The following is a 25,083-nucleotide window of genomic DNA, read 5'->3' as shown; positions in this document are numbered from 1 at the left end:
TCCATTGTTGGTGGGATTGCAAGCTGGTGCAACCACTCTGGAAATCAGTTTGGCAGTTCCTCAGAAAATTGGACATAGCATTACCTGAGGACCTAGATATACCACTCCTGGACATATATCCAGAAGATTCTCCAACATATAACAAGGACGCATGCTCCACTATATTCATAGAAGCCTTATTTATAATATCCAGAAGCTAGAAAGAACCCAGAAGTCCTTCAACAGAGAAATAGATACAGAAAATGTGCTACATTTACACAATAGAATATTACTCAGCTATTAAAAACAAAAATTTGAGAAATTCTTAGGTAAATGGATGGAACTAGAAAATATTATCCTGAGTGAGGTAACCCAATCACAAAAGAACACATACGGTATTTAGTCATTGATAAGTGGATATTAGCCCAAAATCTCAGAATACCCATGATACAATTCACAGACCGTTTGAAGCTCATGAACAAGGAAGACCAAAGTGTGGGTGCTTCGGTTCTTCTTAGAAGGGGTAACAAAATGCTCATGGGAGCAAATATGGAGACAAAGTATGGGACAGAAACTGAAGGAGGGGTTGTCCAGAGAAGGGTAATTTTTGTCATACTGCATTAGAGGTAGTGGAGCATCTTCTCAACTTGATCACCAAGCATCGGTTAGTTATTAAGATTGTAAACAGTGGTGGAGATCACAGTAAACATTGTGAAAATATAGATGCTGACCTTCCTTTTATCCAGCATAGGTACCAGGCTGCAAAGTCTCACCACTGGATTGGTCCACATTTAACAAGTCTGTATGACTGCCACACTTGAGTCCCAAGATATGTTTCTCTTTCAGTTCTATCCTCTCCGTAAGGTAGCCCAAGATCAAAAGTCCAACATGTGAGCAAGTATCTGAGACTCTCCATCTTTTCCATCCCAACAGCCAGTCAGCAACATGACAGTAGAACTTGGTGTTCTGATTAATATTGCCACAAGCCTAAAGCCAAGGGGCACATCTACAACTAATGTAGCTGTATCTATTATATTAAGGAATATATATGTACACACATACATATATATGGATGTAACATCAATTTTAAAGGCTATCAATTTGGAACAACTTTAAAGGGGGTATATAGAATGGTTTGAAGGGACGAAAGGAAAGAGAATAAGGATGTGACTATATTGTAATTTCTAAAATAGAATACAAATAAATAAATGTGAAGCAATTGTTTGTGGACTTACCTCACCCAAATGATGAAGCCCGACACAGAACTTTCTTCACTCAACTACAAATTACAATGAAAACTGTTGCTCAACTGGGGGAAATAACTTAAAATTTTAATCTGCCAAAGGCTATAATAGAACCCCAGTTGGTATTCCTGCATAAGACAGAATTGAGCCGGGGGCATCTTACTGGGTCAGTTCCATTCAACACCAGTGTACAGGCAGTGGCCAAAGTCAGGCTATGCAGTAGCAGAATTCTGAGCCAGACTCAACTGTGAAAATCTATCACCATCTGCCAAGGTTGGCAGAGCTGGCACTTTCCTTACATGCTCAGGCATTAATGTAAAGACACAGTGTTATGAAACCTGTCAAGTACATGCAAAACAAGCTCTCCGATGGATTGTCCATTTTGTTATAAATATTATAAAGCTTAAATTTATGGAAATCAGTTCAAGTCTCTTGTCATTCTGGCATGAATCTAAAAATGAGAGAGAATTTGGAAATTTCACAAATATTTGAAAATTGAGACAAATTATAAATATCCAAGATTTGCAGCTGAGGAGATCACAAGTGTTTGTTGTGCAAGTATGGAGATCTGTATCAGATCCCAGTATCAAAATAAAAAGCCAGGAACAGCAGTGTGTGCTACAGTCCCAGCATTAGAAGACACTGGAGGATCCCTGGGGCTCACTAGGCAGTCTAGCCAACTAGTGAATTCCAGGTTCAGTGAGAATTACAGTGTCAAAAAATAGGGTGTGTCATCCACAAATATTAATATTTGAACTTCCTTTCTGATTTTTATCATCTTGATATGCTTTAGTTGTTTTATTGCTCTAGCTAGAACTTCAAGTACTATATAGATATGGAGAGTAGGCATCCTTGTCTTGTCCTTGATTTTAGTGGAATTGCTTTAAGTTTCTCTCCATTAGCTTGATGTTGGCTACTGGCTGGCTGTATATTGCTTTGTTTATGTTTAGGTATGTGCCCTGTATTCCTGATCTCTCTAATACTTTTAAGATGAAGGGGTATTGGATTTTGTTATAGGTATTTTCAGCATCTAATAAGATGAGCATGTGATTGTTTTTTTTCAGTTTGATTATATTGTGGATTAAGTTGATAGATTTTTATATATTGCACCATTCTTGCACCTCTGGGATGAAGCCTACTTGATCATGATGAATGATGCTTTGATGTGTTCCTGGATTTGGTCTGTGAGTATTTATTGAGTATTTTTGCATGAATGTTCATAAGAAAAATTGGTCTTTAGTTTTCTTTCTTTTTTTTTTTTTTTTTTTTTGATTTTTCGAGACAGGGTTTCTCTGTGTAGTCCTGGCTGTCCTGGAACTCACTCTGTAGACCAGGCTGGCCTCGAACTCAGAAATCCACCTGCCTCTGCCTCCCAAGTGCTGGGATTAAAGGCGTGCGCCACCACCGCCCGGCATTTTAGTTTTCTTTCTTTGTTGAGACTGTGTAGTTTAAGTATTAGGGTGATCATCATAGAATGAGTTTGGCAGTGTTCCTTTTATTTCTATTTTCTGGTATAGTTTGAGGAGTATTAGTAATAGCTCTTCTTTGAAAATCTGGTAGAATTCTGCACTAAAACTATTTGGCCCTGGGCTGGATTTGGTTGGGAGACTTTTGGTGACTTTTTTTTTTTCTTTATGAGTTATAGGGCTGTTTAGATAGTTTACTTTATCTTGATTTAACTTTGGTAATTGGAAAGTGTCTAGAAAATCATCCATTTCATTAAAATTTTTTAATTTTATGAAGTATAGGCTTTTAAAGTAAACTTAATAATAATTGAATTTCCTCAGTGTCTGTTGTTATGTCTTTTCATCTCTCTGTCTTTTGGTTAGTTTGGCTAAGGGTTTGTCTATCTTGTTGATTTTCTAAAAAAAAAAAAAAAAAAAAAAAAAAAAAAAAAAAAAAAAAAAAAAAAGAAGATACCCACAGCCAAACAATGGATGGAGCTTGGGGACTCTTATGGAAAAATAGGAGGAAACATTGTGGCCTCTAAGGAGATAGGAACTCCACAGGAAAAACAACTGTGTCAACTAACCTGAATCCATAGGGCTTTCAGAGTTTGAACCACCAACCAAAGAACAAGCACATGCTGGATCTCCCTACACATATGTAGCAGATGTGTAGCTTGGTCTTTCTGTGGGTCCTGAACAACAAAAGGGGGTACTATCCCAAAAGCTATTGCCTGTATGATATATGTTCTTATATATATATGTTCTTATATATATATGTATGATATATATATATATATATCTCATATATATGTTCATATATATATATATGAACATATATATGAGATATGTTCTTGTAGGTGGTCTGCACTGTATTTCCTCAGTAGGAGAGGATGCAAGTAGAGAGATTTGTTGTGCCAGGGTAGGAATGTACCCAGGGAACCCATTCTGCTCAGAGGAGAAGGGAAGGGAGGAAAAGGGAAGGATTGTGGTAGGAGATATAACCAAGACCGTGTCAGTGAGTGGAATGTAAAGTGAATAAGAAAAAAATAAGATGTAGAAAATTAAGGAAGACACCAGGCATCAACATTTGATCTCCACATCCATGTATATACATATCATAAAAACCCTCATGAAGACATGCATGCACATGTACACACAACTGATTTCAATTAAATAATGTAACACTATACTTCAAAGAGTTAAAAATAAAGAACAACAAAATAAACCGAAATGAACAGAAGGAAGAAACTAAAAGGATGTTTGAAATAACTTATGGAGACGTGGCACCATGGCGTGAGCAACAAGAGCAATAATGTACAGACAGGGTCGCTTCAAACTAAAAAAATTATACACAGTAAATGAAGCAAGTAACAAAATGAAAAAGTCATCTCCACAGAGGAAAAAATGCTGATTACATGACATGTAAAAATGAATAACCAATCATTCTCCAGATCCCGGTAGTGGGAGCAGACACCCAGTGGGGTCTGCACCCTTGTGGAGACTATATCCTGAGACATTCCTGGGAGGCTGGTGTCCTCAGGGAGGCAGGTAAGGCTAGTTGCGCACTGCCCTACATACCAGAGTCACAGCTGGGAGTAGGAAGCTCGCAGGACCCCACACACACACAGGTACCCAAACCCCACCCCTGCAGAACTCTAGTCCCCTTCTGCCCCTCTCCAGATCCTGGTGGCGGGAGCAGACACACAGCAGGGTCTGCACCCTTGTGGAGAATATATCCTAAGACATCCCTGAGAGGCCAGTGTACTCAGGGAGGCAGACACCCAGGGGGTCTATACCCTTGTGGAAACCGTATCCTGAGACAGCCTACAGAGGCCACCGACCTCAGAACAGGGGACATCATACCCAGAGTTATCCTAGAGTAGCTACGGAACACAGAGCAGCAGTCACCTTATCCTGAGACATTCTAGAAGAACCACTGCACTCAGAGCAGCGAACCCCTAGTTGGTCTGCTCTCAAGAAGACACCTTACCCTGAGACATCCTAGAGGAGACACTGCACTCAGAGCAGCTAGAACTCAGGATCACAGGATCACAGAGACATCTGGACCCTGAGGAGTTCTGACACAAGCAAGATAACTCAAAAGACAGTCTCCAGTAAGAACCAGTGAGAGTGTAGCACTAGAGTTAACCAAATGGTGAAAGGCAAGCGCAGGAATGTAAACAACAGGAACCAAAGTTACTTGGCATCACAAGAACTCAGTTCTCCTACCATAGCAAACCCTGAACACCACATCACACCGGACTAGCAAGAAGCCTACAGAACACCCAAATAGACTAGACCAGAAAAGAAATACCTCCCATCACATAATAATCAAAACATCAAATATACAAAACAAAGAAAAAATACTAAAAGCAGTAAGGGAAAATGGCAAAGTAACATATAAAGGCAGACCTATAAGAATTACACCAGACTTCTCACCAGAGACCATAAAAGCCAGAAGATCCTGGACGGATATCATACAGACCCTAAGAGAACACAAATGCCAGCCCAGACTACTATACCCAGCAAAACTCTCAATCACTATTGATGTGTGCCCTTCCCCCAGGCCTGAGCAGGCCTGCAAAGTCATTTACCACAATAGACCAAGCAACAGTAGGACCTAGGAGATACTTGGCGCCTTGGAGCCTTCTACCTGAGCTAAGAAGAATGGACTGCCTGCTGAGCTAGCCTTGACACCTTCCGGACTGCTATCTCCTTGCCCAGCCCCTGGGCTGAAAGGAGAAGAGACTCTAGGGGGTGGGGCTTCCCCTTTATATGTGAAAGCAAATTATTAAACTTCAAGCCTCGATCAGAGAACTTTGTCCTGGCTTCATCTCTTCCCGCCCTTTCCCTATCCTCAGCCTCTCTTACAGGTGAACCCAGTTCAACTGTTGCTGCTGGCGGCAACAGAATGATGACTTGAACAGGGACCTGAGGACAAGAGACCAGCTGAGGGACATTGTCTTGTGTAGAGCTCTACGGAAAACGGAAGAAGAAGAAGAGTATCCCACACACTTAGTAAGTAGCAAACAATTTTGATATTAGCGCTAGTTATGGCTAATTGTTGTAGGCCGTGTTTGCAGGAAGTGTGTTTGTCAGGGATAGGGTCTAGGAAATAGGCGTTGGCCAGACATCGAAATTACCTAGGAGTTGACAACGAATTATGGGTCAGGAGAATTCAAAATGGGCATTTGCCTGCAGCTTACAAGAATTGCGCCAGGCGGAGGGATCAGGGTTTTCAAATAGTATGTTAGAAAAATTTTTGGCAGAAATAAATTCATACTGCCCATGGTTCCCACATGAAGGAACCTTGAATAAGAAAACCTGGGAAACAGTTGGACAGGTTTCACGAACTAGGAAGGCAGATCCTAACACCCTTTGCCTTTGGGAGCTTGTAAAAGATGCTATTGATAATCAAATAGGGGGTGACAGTGAGTTGGGGAAAGGAGAGTATTTATAGGCTCAAAAGAGGCAGCCTTAGACTAGAGGAACTGGGTTTAAAACAATTTGAAAAAAAAGGGGGGGCAGAGCACTAAGCAGTATCCATAATTCTGCCTTCTTTGTTTGTCCCTTGGCACGTCAATGTCCACATGTCTCATTGTGTTTTTGTCCACGTGTCTCATTGTGTGAATGATTGGTGGTCTGTCTATGTCTTGTGGTCTTCTATGTTTAATGTTCAAAAGATCGTTAAAATTGCTTGATCCAACACTTGGTCTAGTTTAACTTGGTTTTCAAAGGCAGTTTTAATATGCAGAGCAGCGGGTGATAAGTTTGCTTAACACCTGTAGCTAAGGAGCTGAGGTGGAAAAGCCTTCCTAACAGTTGGTTGTTGGTATAAGCTGCTTTTCAAGGGACCAGCAGTTTTTTAGAATCTATAAGGAAGTTAAGAGTTGTTTGCCGTAGAAAAATCTCTGTGACAAGGTGCTTTTATCTTGAAATTACAGCTAGAAAAAGCAAGAAATTTTGTTTGGTTTAAATATATAAGATGTATTGTCACTTCGTTTTTGTTTCTAATTGATTTTAAGGTATAAATATTTTCTACATGTCTTGGTTATAGATTATCGGCCTAAAGTTATTGGATATGATAAAAAAAAGTTTACAACCTTGGTAACAAAGGTTGGCTTAAGACTGGTAACTCGGGGTTAGAGTCATTCAGAAACCAGATGTATAAAGATAAGATTTAAGAACAATGTCTCTTTAGTGAGATATTAAAAGCTGCACTATCATGCATTCATATATAAGAATTGGCAGCAAAACTTTATAGCATAAAGGTAATCTACTTGGTGTTGGTTTTAGAGAAAATAGATTGCTTACATCATTAGAGATTGGTTTTGTTTCTCAAAAATATGGTTATACTCTAATGTTGCAAAAGAGGCTTAAAAACATAGTTAAACTGCCAATATTCCATTGGCTACAGTTGGTAGTTCTATCAAGAGTTTGAGATTTTTTTTTTTTTTGATTTACCCATGTTTATAGAGAAAAGATACAACACTTATCTTTTAAAGTTTAAAGTTTAAATTTAAGGTTTAAAAAAAAATTGCACAGTTCAGGCCTAGCCAGGCCTCAGAGAACAGGCAGAGATTAAGAACATTTACATTTGAATTAAGACAATGCAGACTGAGCTCTTGCAGAAGCTTAGGGGCCAAACATTCCTTTTGTCCTGGGTCTTGACCAGCAAGGTGTTTCTTGCAGGGGAGAAGGGGTAAACCTAAGACCCAAAGACTTTACAACAGTCTGTGGGCCAAGAGAGTTATGATTATGCTGGAGACATTAAAATTATGCCTACTTCCCTCCATGAGTTATAACTATACCTGCTAACAAAAAATTTTCAATTTTGTTTCGGTTCTTTTGCATCTGCTTTTTTCCAAAGTTGTTAAAAATGAGATGCTTTTGGTTCCTCTAATGTATGTAACAATTATTAGAGGGTAAGGTTGGCCTTTATCTGATATTCTCACTCAGTCAAAAAAAATGGTTATTAAATTAATCCAAAACAAAGTTCAAACTTAAGATTTATACAGGCCGGGCAGTGGTGGCGCATGCCTTTAATCCCAGCACTTGGGAGGCAGAGGCAGGTGGATTTCTGAGTTCGAGGCCAGCCTGGTCTACAGAGTGAGTTCCAGGACAGCCAGGGCTATACAGAGAAACCCTGTCTCGAAAAACAAAAAAAGACAAAACAAACAAACAAACAAAAAAAGATTTATACAGCCTGACTTGCCTACTCCAGCTGCCATTTCAGTAAATACATATAGAATTATTATAGATAAAAAAGATGTTTTTATACCACTCCTTTACATTTCTGGTAAAGGTGGGAGGTTTACATTCAATAAATTTATTCGTAATTTTTAAGAGCCCATGAAGCGATATCATTAGAAATGTTTGCCTCAAAGAATGGTTAATTGCGTTAATATATATATATATATATATATATATATATATATATATATATATACTTTGATGCTAGAAATTAAGAGGTTAAATTTTTTAGTGTATATTATTCATTATGTAATAATTTATTACAGGATTTCTCTAAAGAAGTTTTTCTGCAAGCCTTTGCTCCAATATAACGAGCTTTAAAAATTTTTTGGAATACTTTTTGCTCCAAAAAAGATTCAAAGGCAGTATCTTTTCAATATTTGAGACCTCAGTTATATCCTAAACAGATTGTGACACGAAAAATTCAAATAAAAATAGATAGTTGGTGCTAGAGAGATGGCTCAGCCGTTAAAGGCTAGACTTTTAGTTAGAAGTATAAAAATTGAATTCCCAGCAACCACATAGTGGCTCACAACCATTTGTGGTGGAGACCTAGCGCCGTCTTCTGGCTTGTAAGTGTACATGCAAAAAGAAAATGGTTTGCTTTTAATCTTGATTTGCATTTAGTGATTTTTAAAAGTTGTTGAGGTCCTCATCTTAAGCTTACCATAGGAGGATTTAAACCTCTGTTAGATATTTTCAAAGGGATGCAAGTCCTAATTCCCCTTGACAATTAACTAATAAAAGAGAGATAGCTTTGCTGAAAATAGAGTAAGCTGTTAGTTATCAACAGATAGATTATATAGACTGATAAATTGTTGGCTGTTTGTGTTATTACTACTCATATGTCCACAGCAGCCCTTTGACAAAAGAAACCATTAAGGTGGATTTATCTTTCTTCATCTACAAATAGAGTTTAAACATCCTATTATAAAATTATAATTGTGTTAATACAAGATTATATGATAAAATCCTAAAAGCATTTTGGATAAAAGGTTTATTCCTTATTCCAAATAGCAATTAAATTGGTTATTGAAAAATAATGATATTTGGCCTATTACATGGCAAACATTTTAGACAAATTTGATAATCATTTGTTACAGTTTTTCTCTATGCATGCTTTTATATTTCCTTAAACTTACTATGCATGCAGCCCATAGAAAAGATGTTTTCTATATTTACTATATTTACAGATGCCTCATCTATTGAGAAGACAGTATATGTAATTAAATCATATGTGTATTTTCTTGAGTTTCCCCTGCTTCAACACAAATAATTAAATTATGTGTTGTAGCCACTGTTTGGAATGCTAAAAAAATCAAGCTTTCAATTTATATACTCATAGCCAGTATATGGCTCATGATTTATAATTGCTTAAAATTGTTTCTTTTTTAGATATAGCTAATTCTCAAATTTTATTTATAAAAATACAACTTAATTTATGAAACATGTACTGTTTCTTAACTTTATAAGACATTTAAAAGCTCATTGGATTGCCTGAACCCCAGGACAATTCCAGAGCAGATTTGTATACTAGACATATTCTAGGCCTTTCAAAAATAATTGGCCATACAGTCTTATTCTTTACAACATCAAAATAATAATAGCTTAAGACAACAATTTGACATTTCTAGAAAGTGTACAAGTTAAATTACAAAAACTTGTTCTCAGTATCTTCAATTTTTTTCATAATGGTGTTAAGCCTTAAAGACTTATATGTAATCAATTTTGGCAAATAGATGTTACTCATTTTTGATTAAAAAGTTAAAATATGTACATGTGACTTGACACCTTTCAGACCTTTTAGTTGCAACTACTTTAACAAGAGAGCAACTAAAAATATTAGTTATTGCCTATATTATTTTCCTGTACTTGATGTTCCATATAAGATTAAGATAGATAATGGAACTGACTATTACAATTATTTGGCTACAGTAAAACATTTGAGATGTTTGTTGACAATTTAATATTATTGAGATTTCCTTATTATCCTCAAGGACAAAAAATTATAAAAGAGAGATTATGAAACTTTAAAATAATATCTTCATAACTCTCTGAGTGTGGAAAAAGCAGCTAATGGTGCTTCTTCTCTGGTTTTACAAGTAATTCTAGTTTAAACTAGAAAGGGGGAATTATACCCCAAGTTCACCAAAAGCACACCTTGCTTTTGTCTTGTTTTAAATTTTCTGCAAACTGATGCTAAAGGTCAGTCTGCAGCATATCGCCACTGGCATCCAGTTACTTCCAACTTATTTGCCAGGGTCTTGTGGAAAGGCCCCTTAACAATACTTGGTGTGGTCCCAATACTGTTTTAATTTAGAGTCATGGGTCAGTCTACGTTTTTCAGAAAGAGATTGGAGCCTGATGGCTGCCTGAAAGACTGATCCATCAAGTGGACACAGATCTTGAGCCTAATAATTATGATTCTAATGATAAAGATGGCTCAAAAGTTTTATCAACCAGCTGATTTAACTTGGCATATAATCTCCACTCTTACTGGAGAGTGTTTTTTATCATTACTTAAAGCCACCCACCTGGTGGCCAGACTTTGTGTCTGATCCCTGCTAATTAACAGTTAGATTAGATACTGAAATACTTCCACTTCCAACCTTATTTTCTACATTGTTTGGATAACCATGTTGCTTTTAACCTTTGAACCTTATATTTTAAGCATATTGGTTGCCCTCACACAGGATCGTTCTCAGCAAGCTCAGCTATTCATCATGGCAGTTACACATCGCTGTGAAAAACAAGTCCTTATTAGGTGTGAAGGCTGTGCTTCAAGGTGGCCTGATCTTACGCAAGCCTATGGAGAGATGATACGTGGCATGAGTTCATGGGCTCCTGGCAGGGTTTATAAGCTGCGCCCGGGAAGGGATCTGGGGCTGGCCATCTTGACTACCAACTGCTAAGCATCCTGAGTAAACTGCTGTGAGAAGGAACCAGTTGTTCCATGTCTTAATTCCTGCTGGTCAGGGTTGGCACAGCACGGGAAACCATTCCACGTGGGTATTCATCCCATGTGCAGTCACCAAAAATAGATGCTGATAGGGATGACAGAAAGTGCATGCTGACAGCAGCCTGATAAGGCTGTCTCCTTAGAGGTCCCCCAGAGTCTGACATACCCAGAGGCAGATACTCACAGCTAACCATTAATCAGATCAAGGGTTCCGAATGGAGAAGTTAGAGAATAAACTGAAGGAGCTGAAAGGGTTCATGGCCCCACCCCCACAAGGAGAGCAACAATACCAACCAACCAGAGCCTCCCAGGGTCTAAATCACCAGCCTAGAAGCACATAGGGAGGGACCCATGACTCCAGCTGTATATGTAGGGGAGGATGGCCTTGTTGGGCATAGGTAGGAGAGGAGATCTTTGGTCCCATGAAGGCTGAACACTGAGTAGGGTGGGGCATCTGAGGGTGGGGAGGTAGGAGTGGGGGTTAGGTGGGAGCACACCCTCATAGAAGCAGGAGGAGGGGGGATGGGATAAGGGGTTCCTGGGTGGTGGGGGGAAGGGGGTAAGGGGATAAAATTCTAAATGTAAATATTATATTCAAAAAAGGGGAAAAAAAGAAAAGCTGTTAGAACCAACATCTTTAATAAAATGTCAGCCCTCTAAAAAATTATATTGATACTAAAATTTGTTATGAGAATTGTACATTGAATACACAACCTTGGTGTTTCTACTCATCAAGCAAGCTATAGAAACCTGCTCAAACCTCTGAGGTCCTGGAATTCCAACTGGATGCAGTGAAGACACAGCATCAGAGGCTTATCAATGTTCCAACATTTTGTAGTATAGGGACTGTCCAGGTGTTCAGCAGTCTCTATAAATTGGCTAAGTTTTAGAAGCTATGCTTTGTTCTTCCCATAATTTCAGTTAACTCAGTCATTCTGGATTTCTGACACGGTTGAAGACTTATAGTCTCATAGCCAATCCCGGCCATTTACTTTGAGAGAAAAGATTTGAGTGGATGGTTTTCAGCTGACATTCATTCTAAATCCAAGAAAAAAGCCAGGTTCAGAATTAAGTCTTTTAGTTAGGAGGGACGACAGAGGTTCTGTTTAGTCAACAAAATGATGGACTGGGTATTAGGTCTATCTTGTATCTTACTGACACAAATTAGTATAGTTATGCTCTAATTGTATTTTGAGAGAAAAGTTTTATTTTAACAGGAAGGGTGATATGTAGATGGAGCTAAGGAGGGAGGACTAAGGAGAGGAGGAGAAAAAGAGGAGGAGCTAGGTGACAAGGGGGCGGGGGGCATGGAGGTGGATGTTCACATGTCTCCACCAGTCAAAGATAGTTGATATATCTAGGTTGGGTATTGGGTTACACTTCTGATTGATATTGAGCATTGCCAAACTTATAAAGCCTTTGATTAACATTTTAAAAAGTAGTGTAAAAGCAAAAGTGAGGATGGGATAGGGGTTTTCTAGGGAGGAGAAATGGGGAAAGGGGATGGCATCTGGAATGTAAATAAAATATCCAATAAAGATTTTCACATTAAAAAAGCGTAAAATCAAGTCTTTTATAATAAAAATAAGAGATAACTTGATATGCTTATTTATTGATATAGCCATACTATCCATCTACATATATCTATACACACACACATATATATGAAACTGCTATCAATGCACATGGTTACTGTACTCATGAAGACTCAAAAATGTAATTGCTTCCACTAAGCCTGCCACTGACAATACCACAACAGTGAACATGTCAACATACACAGTGGGAAATTCATAAGGTCCCAGTCCTTGTGAATGAGCCTCAACTTTAGTCACTAAAAAAGGAGGAGAATCAGTTTTCTCCATAAACTGGCTCCTTGACAGGTTTCTCAACGTTAAGTATTCAGCCCTAAGTACATGTACATAAAAGCAAAATTAACTAAACTCAGTGTGTATGTGTGTGTGTGTGTCTGTGTGTGAAGCAATAATAATCACAGAAAAGAGGCTAACATCATGAGTTGGGGGTAAGAAAAGGAGAAGTAAAAATAATGAAAGTACGATACACTTACATGTGAAATTCTAAAAAAAATAATAAAAAATGAAGAGTATGAAGTAAAGTGAGAACAAGGACATTTCAAAACATAGATAACATCTTTCGACGTCTAAATTCAACTTCAGTTCTGCCAATTTTATTAAGAAAAGTCTCAAAGCCTTACATGCTGATCTATTTCTTTAAAGGTCACCCAATTTGGATGTTAAAGGAGGCATAAACTGATTTTCATTTCAACCTAGCTACTGTGCCATCACTACAAAGTTAGATTCTTTTTAACCCAAACTAAGATTAGTATCACAGTTTCTGTGAGTGAAATTGCTTGTCCATCATTCCTTCCCAATACTCCCTTCCCCCCCCCAGTGTTGTGTACAAAAATAAAATCTAACTCTAACACTTTAAAGTGTCTCTCATTTTTATCTCTAGGTACTTGTCCACATTTTAAATAAAAATATCAGAGCAGAAAGTTCTCAGAAAATGACAATGAGAAGGCAAAAAGGCAAAAGGTGACTTCTCAATGTAACATTTAAAATGAAATGTGTTTATTGGACAGACCCATGCCTTTGCCTGTCTCAGAGACTGGCTTATTAAAATTTTTCATACAGCAGAGACCTTTTCCACTCAGCAGCTTTCTCCCTCTCTGCGTTAACCTTTCCCTGAAGCAAGACCATACATGACATTGCAGCAACAGTGCTAGAGGAAGCTTCACAGAGATTAATCATAGAGAGAACATTGCATTTCCCGTCAAGCCAGCAGTGGTTCCTCTCTGCCACCCACGGAGGACAAGAATGACCTCACAGACAGACCTGAGCACGGGGCGGCATATCTACATTTAGCCTTACTGGGAAAATTGGACAGATACAAATGGATCGTTGTCTTGGTTGTTCTCTGTACTTAAAGTTACTAGATATGAACCACATAGAAAACTCAAACAAGAGGAAAACCATTAACCCGTTTTCTTCAGGAGAAAAACTGATCACTAATCTTTTTCTTATTTTTCTGATGTGATTATGACTGACTATGGAAAAGGAAGCCATGACAAGATGAAATATAGCTCTGTATTTTCACAATAGAAAGTGATAAATTCTACAAGCACCTGCTACTCCTTTATCTGAATAAATTAGAAACATAAATTTGTGCAACGTAATGCCCAATAATAAAAATTAGTGGTTCTGATAACTGAATTGATGGTTGTACAAACCAACAATGAAACTATTTTTGTTGATTTTTTTTTTTTACAAATTAGCAATTTTGTAAAGCTGACATTTGCAAAGGAACTTTACCACTCACCACATGCATCATATGTTTTCCTGTCAAAATTTTATAATGTAATAGGAATGTCAGATACATACGTGTCACCTTTTGCATCTTTCTTTGGTAAGTTACTTCCTGTTATTAATACTATTCCAATAAGCAATGGAACATGTGCCTACCTGTTCCCACCTGTGCTCACCTGTGCTCACCTGTGCTCACCTGTGCTCACCTGTGCTCACCTGTGCTCACCTGTGCTCACCTGTGCCCACCTGTTCAGAGATTTCTCTCATTTTACCATCTTCTATAATAAAATGATGATTAAACTTCACACACTCAACAAACAGTTCAGCCTAGACTTGAATGCTCCCCATACTCTCCACTACTCTCATGTAAAACACGCAAGCAGACATTGTGCTGTGCATATTAAAGTATTTGGCAGTAGTGTACATGAAAAGAATATCTCCATCCAAAGTAAAATTAATTTCCATATTAAATCTGTACTTTAGCTCATATTTTCCATTCTAGTATTTTGCAACTAAATTAATGACTGTCATTGAAATTTTGCTTCACTAGTCAAACTGTCAAGCTAAATTTCCATTTATCTTTTGCCTACAATCAGTTAAAAATTCTTCAAAAACCTTTTCTATCTAGTTAAAATCTTAGTGATTTGATGTTATAACAGTTTTATACATGGATCATAATTATTAAACAATATACTATCACCCTTGGAGCCTCTGAAATAAAGTCATTCACAGGCCAGGACTCTAGCTGGATCCCCATGGCTCCTCACGAGCTCCTGTGTGAAGGTAGACAGGGACTTGGGATTGAGGAAGAAAAATGTCACTTACATTGCTGCTCATCGCTGTTGTCCCCACAATGGTCTGTAAAGTCGCACACATGGTCAGAAGGCAGAGAGACTCCATTACTGCACTGAAAGGCTTGGACTCCTTGCTGACCCAGTGAAGAAATAAAAAGACAGAAAGTCCAAAGGAAACAAAAAGTCCCATGCACTGGGAAGGCCAACATTGCAACCTTGAGGAGGAACATCCCTTGGTGTTGGGGATGCAAGGTCAGGCACTTATAAGATGAACACTCATAATTGGAAGCTGTTCTTTTCTCTCATTGTTGTCCAGATTTTTCTCCCGTGAGTGTGCACTCCAGTTCCCTTGATACAATTCTAAACAGACGACTCTCCAGGCAGTAACTTAATCTTTCAGAGGAAGGACTTTGGAAAATATTTAACTCGACTAATTGCACCACATTTGAAGCTAGCTGAACATAGCTGTTTATAACCCTGTATATAGTTTTATGACCTTATTATCTACTGAAAGAAAAAGTCAAAAACAAAAAGCAAATAGGGGGACGATAATAAAGTTGTAACTAATATACAGACTTTCTGTCTTCATTCCTATGTAACCCCTCGTATGTATATTTGGGGCACCACTATCAGACCAGATTGTTAGAATTAGCAAATAAACTGCTCCCCTCACCCTGCCAGGATGCAACCAACTCAGAACCTTGGGCATACTAAACACATTTCTACCACCAATCTGTGTGTGTTTTATTTTTTTTTCAAAAGATATTCTCCCTACATAGCTTAGGCTGGCCTTGTATTCCCAATCCTCCTGTCTCAGCCTCCTAAACTCTAAGAGTATGATAGATGTATAGAAGATATAGCTGAGGTCAGGAACTTGAATTCACATAGTAGCCTGTTGATGAGCATGTTCCTGTTTTTTTCTACCATGTACCAACTCATGGTCCATAAACCTTAATTAGATTTTACAAATAAAGCATGTGACATGGGATGAGTACTCAGAATTAGCAGTGTACTGAAGTAGCTGATACACAGAGACATTAAATAAAGAATCGCTGGGTGTTAATAGCACATACCTTTAATTCTAGCATTTAGGAGGCAGAGGCAGGTGGATTTCTCTGAGTCTGAGGCCAGTTTGGTCTAGAGACAATTCCAGGATAATCAGGGCTACACGGAAAATCGCTGTCTTAAAAAACAATAAAATTCTTAAATGAAGAATACCAGAGGGATCACAAATATATTTGTGATTAAATATCTCTTTACGCCAAATTTCTTGGGGCACTTAACTTTTATTTTTAAATTGACAGGGGCCAGAGGAAATAGTCTCATTTAACCAGGATGACTTTGAACTCAGTAAATAGCCAAGTTTGGACTTGAACTTGACATCCTGCCTGTATGTCCTAAATGTGGGGATTAAAGGTGTATATCACCATCCCTGGAGCTTGGAGTCATTTTCAACTACTTTATTTTTCTTAAATTTCTGGAATATAACTACAAAACACAATGATAACCCTCAAGCCGGAAAGTGACTAGAAAAATCTTGAGTGGGAAGACCAATGTTTAAGGATACAGAAGGCACTTGTGCTGTTTGCAAAGTAAACTTCCTCCTGTATTCTAGAAAAAAAGCACGTGTTCTTTCTTCCTTATATGTATAACTATTCAAGGCTCTTGAGGGATTCCTCTTTGTGTCTTATCATAAACACTTTACATTATATACATCATTTAAACATTCTGTGATACACACTTTCTCCAGAAATATTTCTCCTCTAAATTTTATTTATGATGAGTGAATACTAATAATATATTCTCTATGTCTCTTTTGTGTTTATCTTTTAAATATTTATTATCCACATACTTTTATATAGTGTCTCTGTCTTTGGGTTTCTGTTGCTATGAAGAGACACCATGACCACCACAATTCTTAGAGAAGAAAACATTTCATTGGTGCTGGCTTAGAGTTCAGAGTTTTAGTCTATTAGTGTCATGGCGTGAAGCATGGAGGCATGCAGACAGACATGGTACTGGGGAAGTAGCTGTAAGTTCTATATTTACGTAGTAGGCAATGGGAAGAGACAGTAACATTGGGCCTGGCTTGAGCATCTAAAAACTCAAAGCCCACCCCCATTGACATACTTCCTCCAAAAAGCCATACCTACATCCAAAAGCCACACTTCTCAATAGGGCCACTCCTTATGAGTCTACAGGGGGACATTTTCATTCAAACCACTGCATTGTTATTTTCTGATCAGCTTTTACATGCTTCTCAACTTTCTCTTCACTTCTATGACATTGGGAATTACCTGTTTATTGTTGTTTTCTAAAGCTATGTCTGCAATCCTGACTGAGTTTTCTCCTTCCTGTATACACATGAACACACACACATGTTCATACACATGTGCACAAATACATATACACACATGCTAATTGATGTATATACTTGCATCGATAATTAAATCTATTTTTCTGTTCCATGCCTAATCAACCAGCAGTTACTGTTTGTTTCATATTTCAATGAGTAATTTCTTTGTTGGGCTGCCTACCTCAGGAACATGTATTGTTCCTGAATCATTCTCGCCCATTTTATCTTATTCAATAAAGGTGGTATCTTCTATGTGAGAAATATAGATATCAATTTTCATTTCTAAGTCATTTTAAGTTTGACATTTTCCACATAACTCATTTTCTGTTCTTTAAGCACAGTGTTAAATTTAAAGTGAAAATAGATTCCTATTGACTTACTTCTAAAATAAGTAAATATTAAAGTACTTAATGTGACTCACAAATGCAGTATAGTGTGTACCCTCCTTTCTTATTCTCTGTTGCCAACTTACTGGACTACTTCTGAAAATGTCTCATAACTCCAGTTCCCTTCATCTCTTCAAGTCAATATTCTGTACTGACGTTTTTGTCTTGGAGGATTATAAAGGGCCAAGTTTGAAATGTTCCCTATGGCTCATGTCTTGGACACTTGTTTCCCCAGCTGATGGCACTGTGTTGGGATGCTGAGGAAATCTTAGGAGCTTGAAACTTCCTGGTAGAAAGTGGTCACTAGGGCCATGCATTTGAAGAGTATATGTGTCCCTTGGTTTCTCCCTTTCTCATTGTTTCCTGGCCTGCTCTAATGTAAGAAGCAGCATCTACATGTACTTGCTGGCATGAGGTAAGTTGCTCAGCAACACCTTCACCAAGAAAGTGGTCTGAAACAAGAAGTCAGGTAAGCTTTTTTTTCACTGAAGTAATTTTTGTCATTCATTTTGTTCCTGCATTATAAGCAAATAAAAGTAATTTTCAACAGAATACCTTAGTCAGTTAGCCAAGAGTGGAATAAGTTTGATTCCTAGATATCATCTCTCAACCTTCATTGCTCATTAACTTCATTTGCTTATAATGGAGAGAATTAAACTATATATATATATATATATATATATATATATATATATATATATATATATATATATATATATTAGAACTCTTGTTCTACTACATAGAACTCATCCTATCTATCTGACAAAATATCATTTTTACTCTTCACTTCTGGCAATCATGATTTACTTCCTATTTCTCTACAGTTGAAATTTTTAAATTTTAGATTCCATATATGCACTGTCATGCAAAAGCATAAATCACTCTTATTCTGAATTATTTTACTTATAAGTGTATCCTCTTGGATCATCCAATGGTAGCAAATGGCAAGAGCTGGGGATTTTGTTGAATCTCAATAATTGTTTGTTTCAATTTTCTGTTTAACTGTTTCACCCATTCATAAACAAATGGACATAGGTTGCTTCCAAATTTTGTCTACTGTGATAAAGTGTGTGTGTGTGTGTATTAGATATAAATTAGATTATAGATAGATAGATAGATAGATAGATAGATAGATAGAGGTATATGTAGAGATAGAGAGGTAGACGTAGAGATAGAGATAGAGTAGAGATCGGGATAGATAGATATAGATAGTTATATACAAATATAGATAGATATGATGGTGTGTCAAGGTGAGAAGGGGTAGACATGATGGCTGTGCTTTATTGTCAACTTGGTTACATCTGAAATTTGCTAAACACACATGGCTAGTGACACCTGTGAGAGATTTTTTTTCTTAATTAAATCATTTTAAGTGGAAAAACCCACTTTTGAGGTGAGATAATCCACCATTTACCTGGACCACACTTTCTGCTGGCAGTTTATATAAAGGACATGAAAGAGGAAAGTTATCTTTGCCTGCTTGCTTTACTCTCTGGTAAGTCTCTTCCTTCAGTGTCATTAGAGTCTACTTCTTTGGGATTCTGGCATATACTGAAGACCAGACAAGATATCCAGCCTTGTGAACTGAACAACTACTGAATTTTTAGATCTTCCATTGGTAGACAGCCATTGTTTGACTAGTTGGACCACAGCCTGCAAGCCATTCTTGCATATGAATATGGGATATATATATATATTCTAATAAATATAAGTTATATAATATATAATCTAATAAATCTAATAGAAGATAGATAGATAGATAGATAATAGATGGATAGATAGGAAGATAGACAGATAGATAGATGATAGATGGATAGTTAGATAGATGATAGATGGATAGATAGATAGATAGATAGATAGATAGGGGAGATTTTCATCCTATCAGTTCAATTCCTCAAGAGGATACTCACTAATACAGATTTTGGCACCAGGAGAAAAGCTTCCAATCATGAGTTGTGTTTTATTTGACCCACCAGGCTATAATGTAGGATGTGAACAGTAGCAATCCATTGTCAAATAAAAGTGGTATACATGTGGTCAAGCCTAAGCAGATACCAAAATCACAAGCAAGTTATATGAAGAAGTTACTCAAGCATGTATGTTTTCTACTCCTGTTACAATGCTGTCTACTGCCAATCATGTACCTACAGCCTCATGGAGAGTGCCCCAAGATCAATTAAGTGAAAAGAGAAGACTAAGGCCTACCTTAATGATGTTTCCCACATTTTTCATGCACCACCCAGAAATCAACAACAGCAGCATTACAATATTGTTCTAGAACAACTCAGAAAGATACCAGCAAAGGAAAATGTTCATAGTGGGCAAACCTTTGGGTAGTACACATGATAATACATTTTGTTTTGAAGGAAAAATGGCTAGATGTCTAATTGTTCACTAATACATAGGCTGGAGCCAATAGATTGGTTGGAGAACCAGGATAATTATGTTCCTTATAAACCATCAAAGGTTGACTTTGGCAGAGGAGGACTTCAGTAATCAAGTTGATTGGATGGCCCATTCTAGAAACAGCTTCTTTCATACCCATCTCTATCGTTGCCCAGTGAGCCCATAGAAAAAGTAGCCACCATGGCAGAGATGGAAATGTACATAGGCTTGACAACATGGACTTCCACTCACAAGGCTGACCTGTCTAGAGCTGCTGCTGAATGCCAAATCTGCTAATAGCAGATACCAACATTGAACCCAGATATGGCATCATTCCTCAGGATGACCAGCCAACAACCTGGTGGCAGATTGTCTACACTGGACAAATTTCTCCATAGAAAAGACAACATTTTGTCTTTATTAGAGTAGATACTTATTCTGGCTATGGATTTGTTTGCCTTTCGTGAACATAATGCTTCTGCAAAAGTGCAGTGCAAGGATTTACACAGAATGACTTATCCACGATCACGATATTCCACACAGAATTGCTTCTGACTGAGGAAATCACTTAGTTCACACCCAGGGAAGTGTGACAATAGGTCAAAGATCATGGAATCCACTTGTCTTACCATGTCCCCCACCATCCTGAAGCATCTGAACTGATAGAAAGATGGAGTGGCACATTGAAGACACAGCGATAGTGCCAATAAAAGGTGTCAGCAGCCTAGCATGCTGGGGAAGAGATCTCTAGAAAGTGGTACATGCTTTTAATCAATGTTCAACATATGATATTTTCTCTCACAGTCAAGATCTACAGGTCCAATAATTAATGGGTGAAAAAAGGAATACTCCCACTTGCTATCATCCCTAATGACCCACAACAAACACTCCACTGAACTGAAAGCTCAGACATCCCCTGGCCACCTTGACTTCTATGGGCCTTAAATTAACAAGCAAAAGGGAATGGAGGGTGATTGATCCAGATTACTGTGGGGAAATTGGATTTCTCTTCCACAATGGACGTAAGAAAAATTATGTCTGAGTGTGGGAGAACCTTTAGGACATCTCTTAATGCTGCTATATCCTGTGATTAAAGTTAATGGGAAACTGTAACAACCTTACTCAGGCAGGATGACAAAAGATACAGATCCTTTGGGGAGGAAGGTATGGGTTCCTCTAGGAAAAGACCCAAGTTCTTCTAAATGCTTCAAGAGCAGTGGAGGGAAATATAGAATGGCGGTAGGGTGGGGTAGTTATAAATACCAGCCAAGGCAAGAGTCGTAGAAATGAGGATTACAATTGACATCAGTGTTTCTATCGTATTTTCTTAAGAATAAAGTTGTTCAGTTATATGTGTTTTCTTTTTTAGATTTATCAGAAAACATAAAATCAATTAAGAGAATATCACTAGTCCTCATATTTAAGTTCCGATATACTAAAACAATGTCCCTCAAGGGATAGTCATCTATTCTAAAATTTATAATGCATTTGCAGTTATACAAGGGATATCATGTTAGGCAAAGGTGTGTGTGTGTGTGTGTGTGTGTGTGTGTGTGTGTGTGTGTGTAAGAGAGAGAGAGGGAGGTGGGAGGGGGACAGACAGACAGACACAGACACACAGACAGACACACAGAGACAGAAAAAGACAGAGCCCTGCTGAGTGAACAAATGTTAAGTGCTTCTGTCCTACATCAAATGAAAAGTGGATAAGTTATCTGAGCTAATGGACATGTAAACTTGTTTTATGATTAATATTCCTTTTATTCTCCTTGCATATCATTGAATAATTGAATACCCGGAATATATACAATAAAATAAAATATTTTTCTGTAACATTCTCCTTGAAATTCTCTTTTTAAAATTAATTTATGTATTTACTTTACAATCCAACATCAGCCTTCCCTCTCCTTTAGTCCCCCCTCTCTCAGCCCATCCCTTCATTCCCCTCCTTAAAGAAAAAAGTAAAGGCCAAGGCTGGCAAGTTGGCTCTATATGGAAAGGTTGTTTCTTTACAAGTCTTCCAGCCTGAGTTCAGTCTCTAGAACCCACAAAAGCAGGAGAAACTCAAACCCCCAAAAAGCCACCCTGTGGTACTGGCATGATAGTTCCATAGTTAAGGGTGGCTGCCACTGACTCTAACCACTTGAGTTCCATCCCAAGCATCCATACTGTGGAAGTACAAGGCCCTGCAAGTTGTACAAGTTTGTATACCTCTGCCCTGTATCCACAGATATGGCATATGCATGGATACACACACACACACACACACACACACACACATACACACAAATGACCTAGGACATGCAAATGAATGAATGAGTCAGAAGAATTCAAAATGTAAGAAATGTGTAAGATTAAGAAAAAGAAGTGCCAGGCAGTGGTGGTGCATGCCTTTAATCCCAGCACTTGGAAGGCAGAGGCAGGCAGATTTCTGAGTTCGAGGCCAGCCTGGTCTACAAAGTGAAGTCCAGGACAGCCAGGGCAACACAAAGAAATCTTGTCTCGAAAAACAAAAATGAAAACAGAAAAACAAACAAACAAAAAAACAAGAAAAGGAAGAACCTTACTTACTTTGTAGCTAATTTTCCCTGGAAATATACTATATCTACTACTATGCTGTGTAATACATTTCATGTGTGCATACACATGAAACAGGGCATGACTGTGACTTTTTTATCCTTGCTTCTCTGGCAAATTCTAGTTGCTCAAACAACTGAATTTGATTGTCACATGGATGAAAATAATGATGGATTACAATAATTTTACTTGTGTTAAGAGTGTACTAGCAAAAATCTTTCAAATAAGACGTCTGAACCACGATCACATGATGAATTTGGACATCTTTTTTTTTTCTAAAGCTTTTGTTAGTTTTCAAGACATCTTAGCATTTGAAATTTCAACTTTATGTAGCAGAAACTCTCACATCTCACAACACAAAGTCAATGAAGGATCCTAATGTATAAAGTTTATTTCAGATTTTCGTCTTTTAAAAATAAGGTTTGAGAAGGTAGAAAGAAGAAAGATAAGAAAAATGAATAAGGAAGAAAGAAGAGACATCAGAAAAGAAAGAAGAAAACAGCATGAAATAAGGTGAGAAGACAGAAGGATTTTAATTTTACATCCTGATTCTAAATTCAGGTGTCATAATAGTTTAATATATTAACTTTTTAATTTTGAAAAAGTCACATATGTTGCTGTTGCGGTTGTTTATTACCTAGTTTCAGATGGTAAACTGCTTCATTAATTGTTACTACCTGCTAAAAATAGCTCTATCTTACGTTGTTCAAGTGTCATTCATAATTTGGAGAATAAATGAACCAGGATGATGAAACCAAAATAAGCCAGTGCAGCTCAGTAGGGTAACATTTGCCGAGACAAGTTTATTTTTTGCTTCAAAAGATAAAATGAATTTCAACTGTTTACAGTTTGTCTCACTTTCTCTATAGGTACCAGAGGGAGTAGGGAATCAGAGAATATAGATACTATCTATAGATAGAAATCAAGCAGGTTGATTCTATCTGAGGTGAGTTTAATGATGCCCAGTGTTCTGACTCTTACTGAGGGTTTCTTCTGTCTTGTCTTATCACATCAAAACATCACTCTTGTATTAATTCCTATGTTACCTTTAAAAGCTATAACTCAGATATAGTAGACACCTTTCCAGGATCATATAAGAATTAAAAAGGGACCCTGGACATAAACTCTAAATAGAAACATTCACTGAGGCCTAGAGATGACTGGGTTGAAATTTATTAACTGAGATCACATCATGGTAATTATGAAGTTCCTAGGAAAGATGCCAAGTGTAATATATTCAATAAACATCTTAAATATAGATTTACACTTCTAAAAAAATAAAGTACCTAATTTTTGCTAACCATTAGGACTAGACAAAAGAAAGATGGGATAGATAGATACAATACAGAATAATTCAGTGATTCTGACTTTAAGAGAATTTGCAACCTATATAAAGGCATATGCAGATATTTATAAAAATGAGCATACAGTGTTTCTAATTTTGGTTTTAAAAGGGTGGATTGCATTTGATAATTTAAAACCAGTTACTTGATGGTCTAACAGGATGGCTCAGCAGGAAAGGGTGCTTGTTGTACAAGTCCAACTACCTGAGCTTTTTCCTGTAACTCAAGGCGAAAGGAGAGAACCCACTCCCAGAACACGTCATCTGACATCCACACGCATGCCAAGCCATGTCTAATCCTGCCTACAAGTACTCAAGTACCTACAACACATCTCTGACACAAACACATACAGCAATGCTAAAAATCTAGATAGGAAATAAGCCACCTCTAAGATTACCTAGAGATGCTCTAGGTTGGGTAGAATAGAATATAAATTTTAAATGAAGAACTAAATTCTATACTTGGAAGAAAATGAAAAGCAAGTGTTGAGAACAGAGAGTGATGAATATAGAGCAGATGAACTAGTTTGTTATTAAAATACTTTAGGGGAAGCTTCTAATGCAAAGAAGGCCAGATGAGGAGAAATAATACCAAGAGCAGAGCCACATTGTACTTAAAACGAAATAGTTCCTTAAAAGATTTCAATCTGAAAAAATGAAAAATTACTACTGATACTGCTTCACAAAGTACAGGAATTTGTTATAGAAGATTCCTGATATTTTAAAAAATCCAATTCAGGATTTTCACAGATTATGGTCATTCAAATTGAGGTTATCATGAGACATCATTTACCATGTGCAAATCAAGTTGATGACAGAGGGAACATGGTCAACAAACTGGCTGTGTTTAATATATTATCGACAAATGATAAAGGAAATAAAGCAACTACTTATAGTAATGAGATTAAACCCTAAAAACACAGGCAACAAACAGGCACTATCTGATAAGTAAACATGACTTTGTGAGTAATCCCTAAAATTATAATTGTGGCAATAAAAAATGAAGCAGAGTGTATAAACAGAGTACAATAAAAATG

The 25,083-nt window shown here is 37.4% G+C and overlaps 1 protein-coding gene across 1 annotated transcript in view; it reads right to left on the bottom strand.

Moving 5' to 3' along the window:
* Malrd1 (MAM and LDL receptor class A domain containing 1) overlaps positions 1–15,358 on the bottom strand; it is a 665,455-nt gene extending 650,097 nt beyond the window's left edge. Inside the window, exon 1 of the mRNA XM_034509650.2 lies at positions 15,032–15,358. Coding sequence (XP_034365541.1) covers positions 15,032–15,230 — 199 coding nt within the window. The 5' untranslated portion in view covers positions 15,231–15,358. The remainder of the gene's footprint in view (positions 1–15,031) is intronic.
* Between the last annotated feature and the right edge of the window lie 9,725 nt (positions 15,359–25,083).

Source organism: Arvicanthis niloticus, chromosome 8, assembly GCF_011762505.2.
Source record: "Arvicanthis niloticus isolate mArvNil1 chromosome 8, mArvNil1.pat.X, whole genome shotgun sequence".
NCBI classification, from domain to species: Eukaryota; Metazoa; Chordata; class Mammalia; order Rodentia; family Muridae; genus Arvicanthis; species Arvicanthis niloticus.
This window is presented reverse-complemented; position numbering and strand designations above follow the sequence as displayed.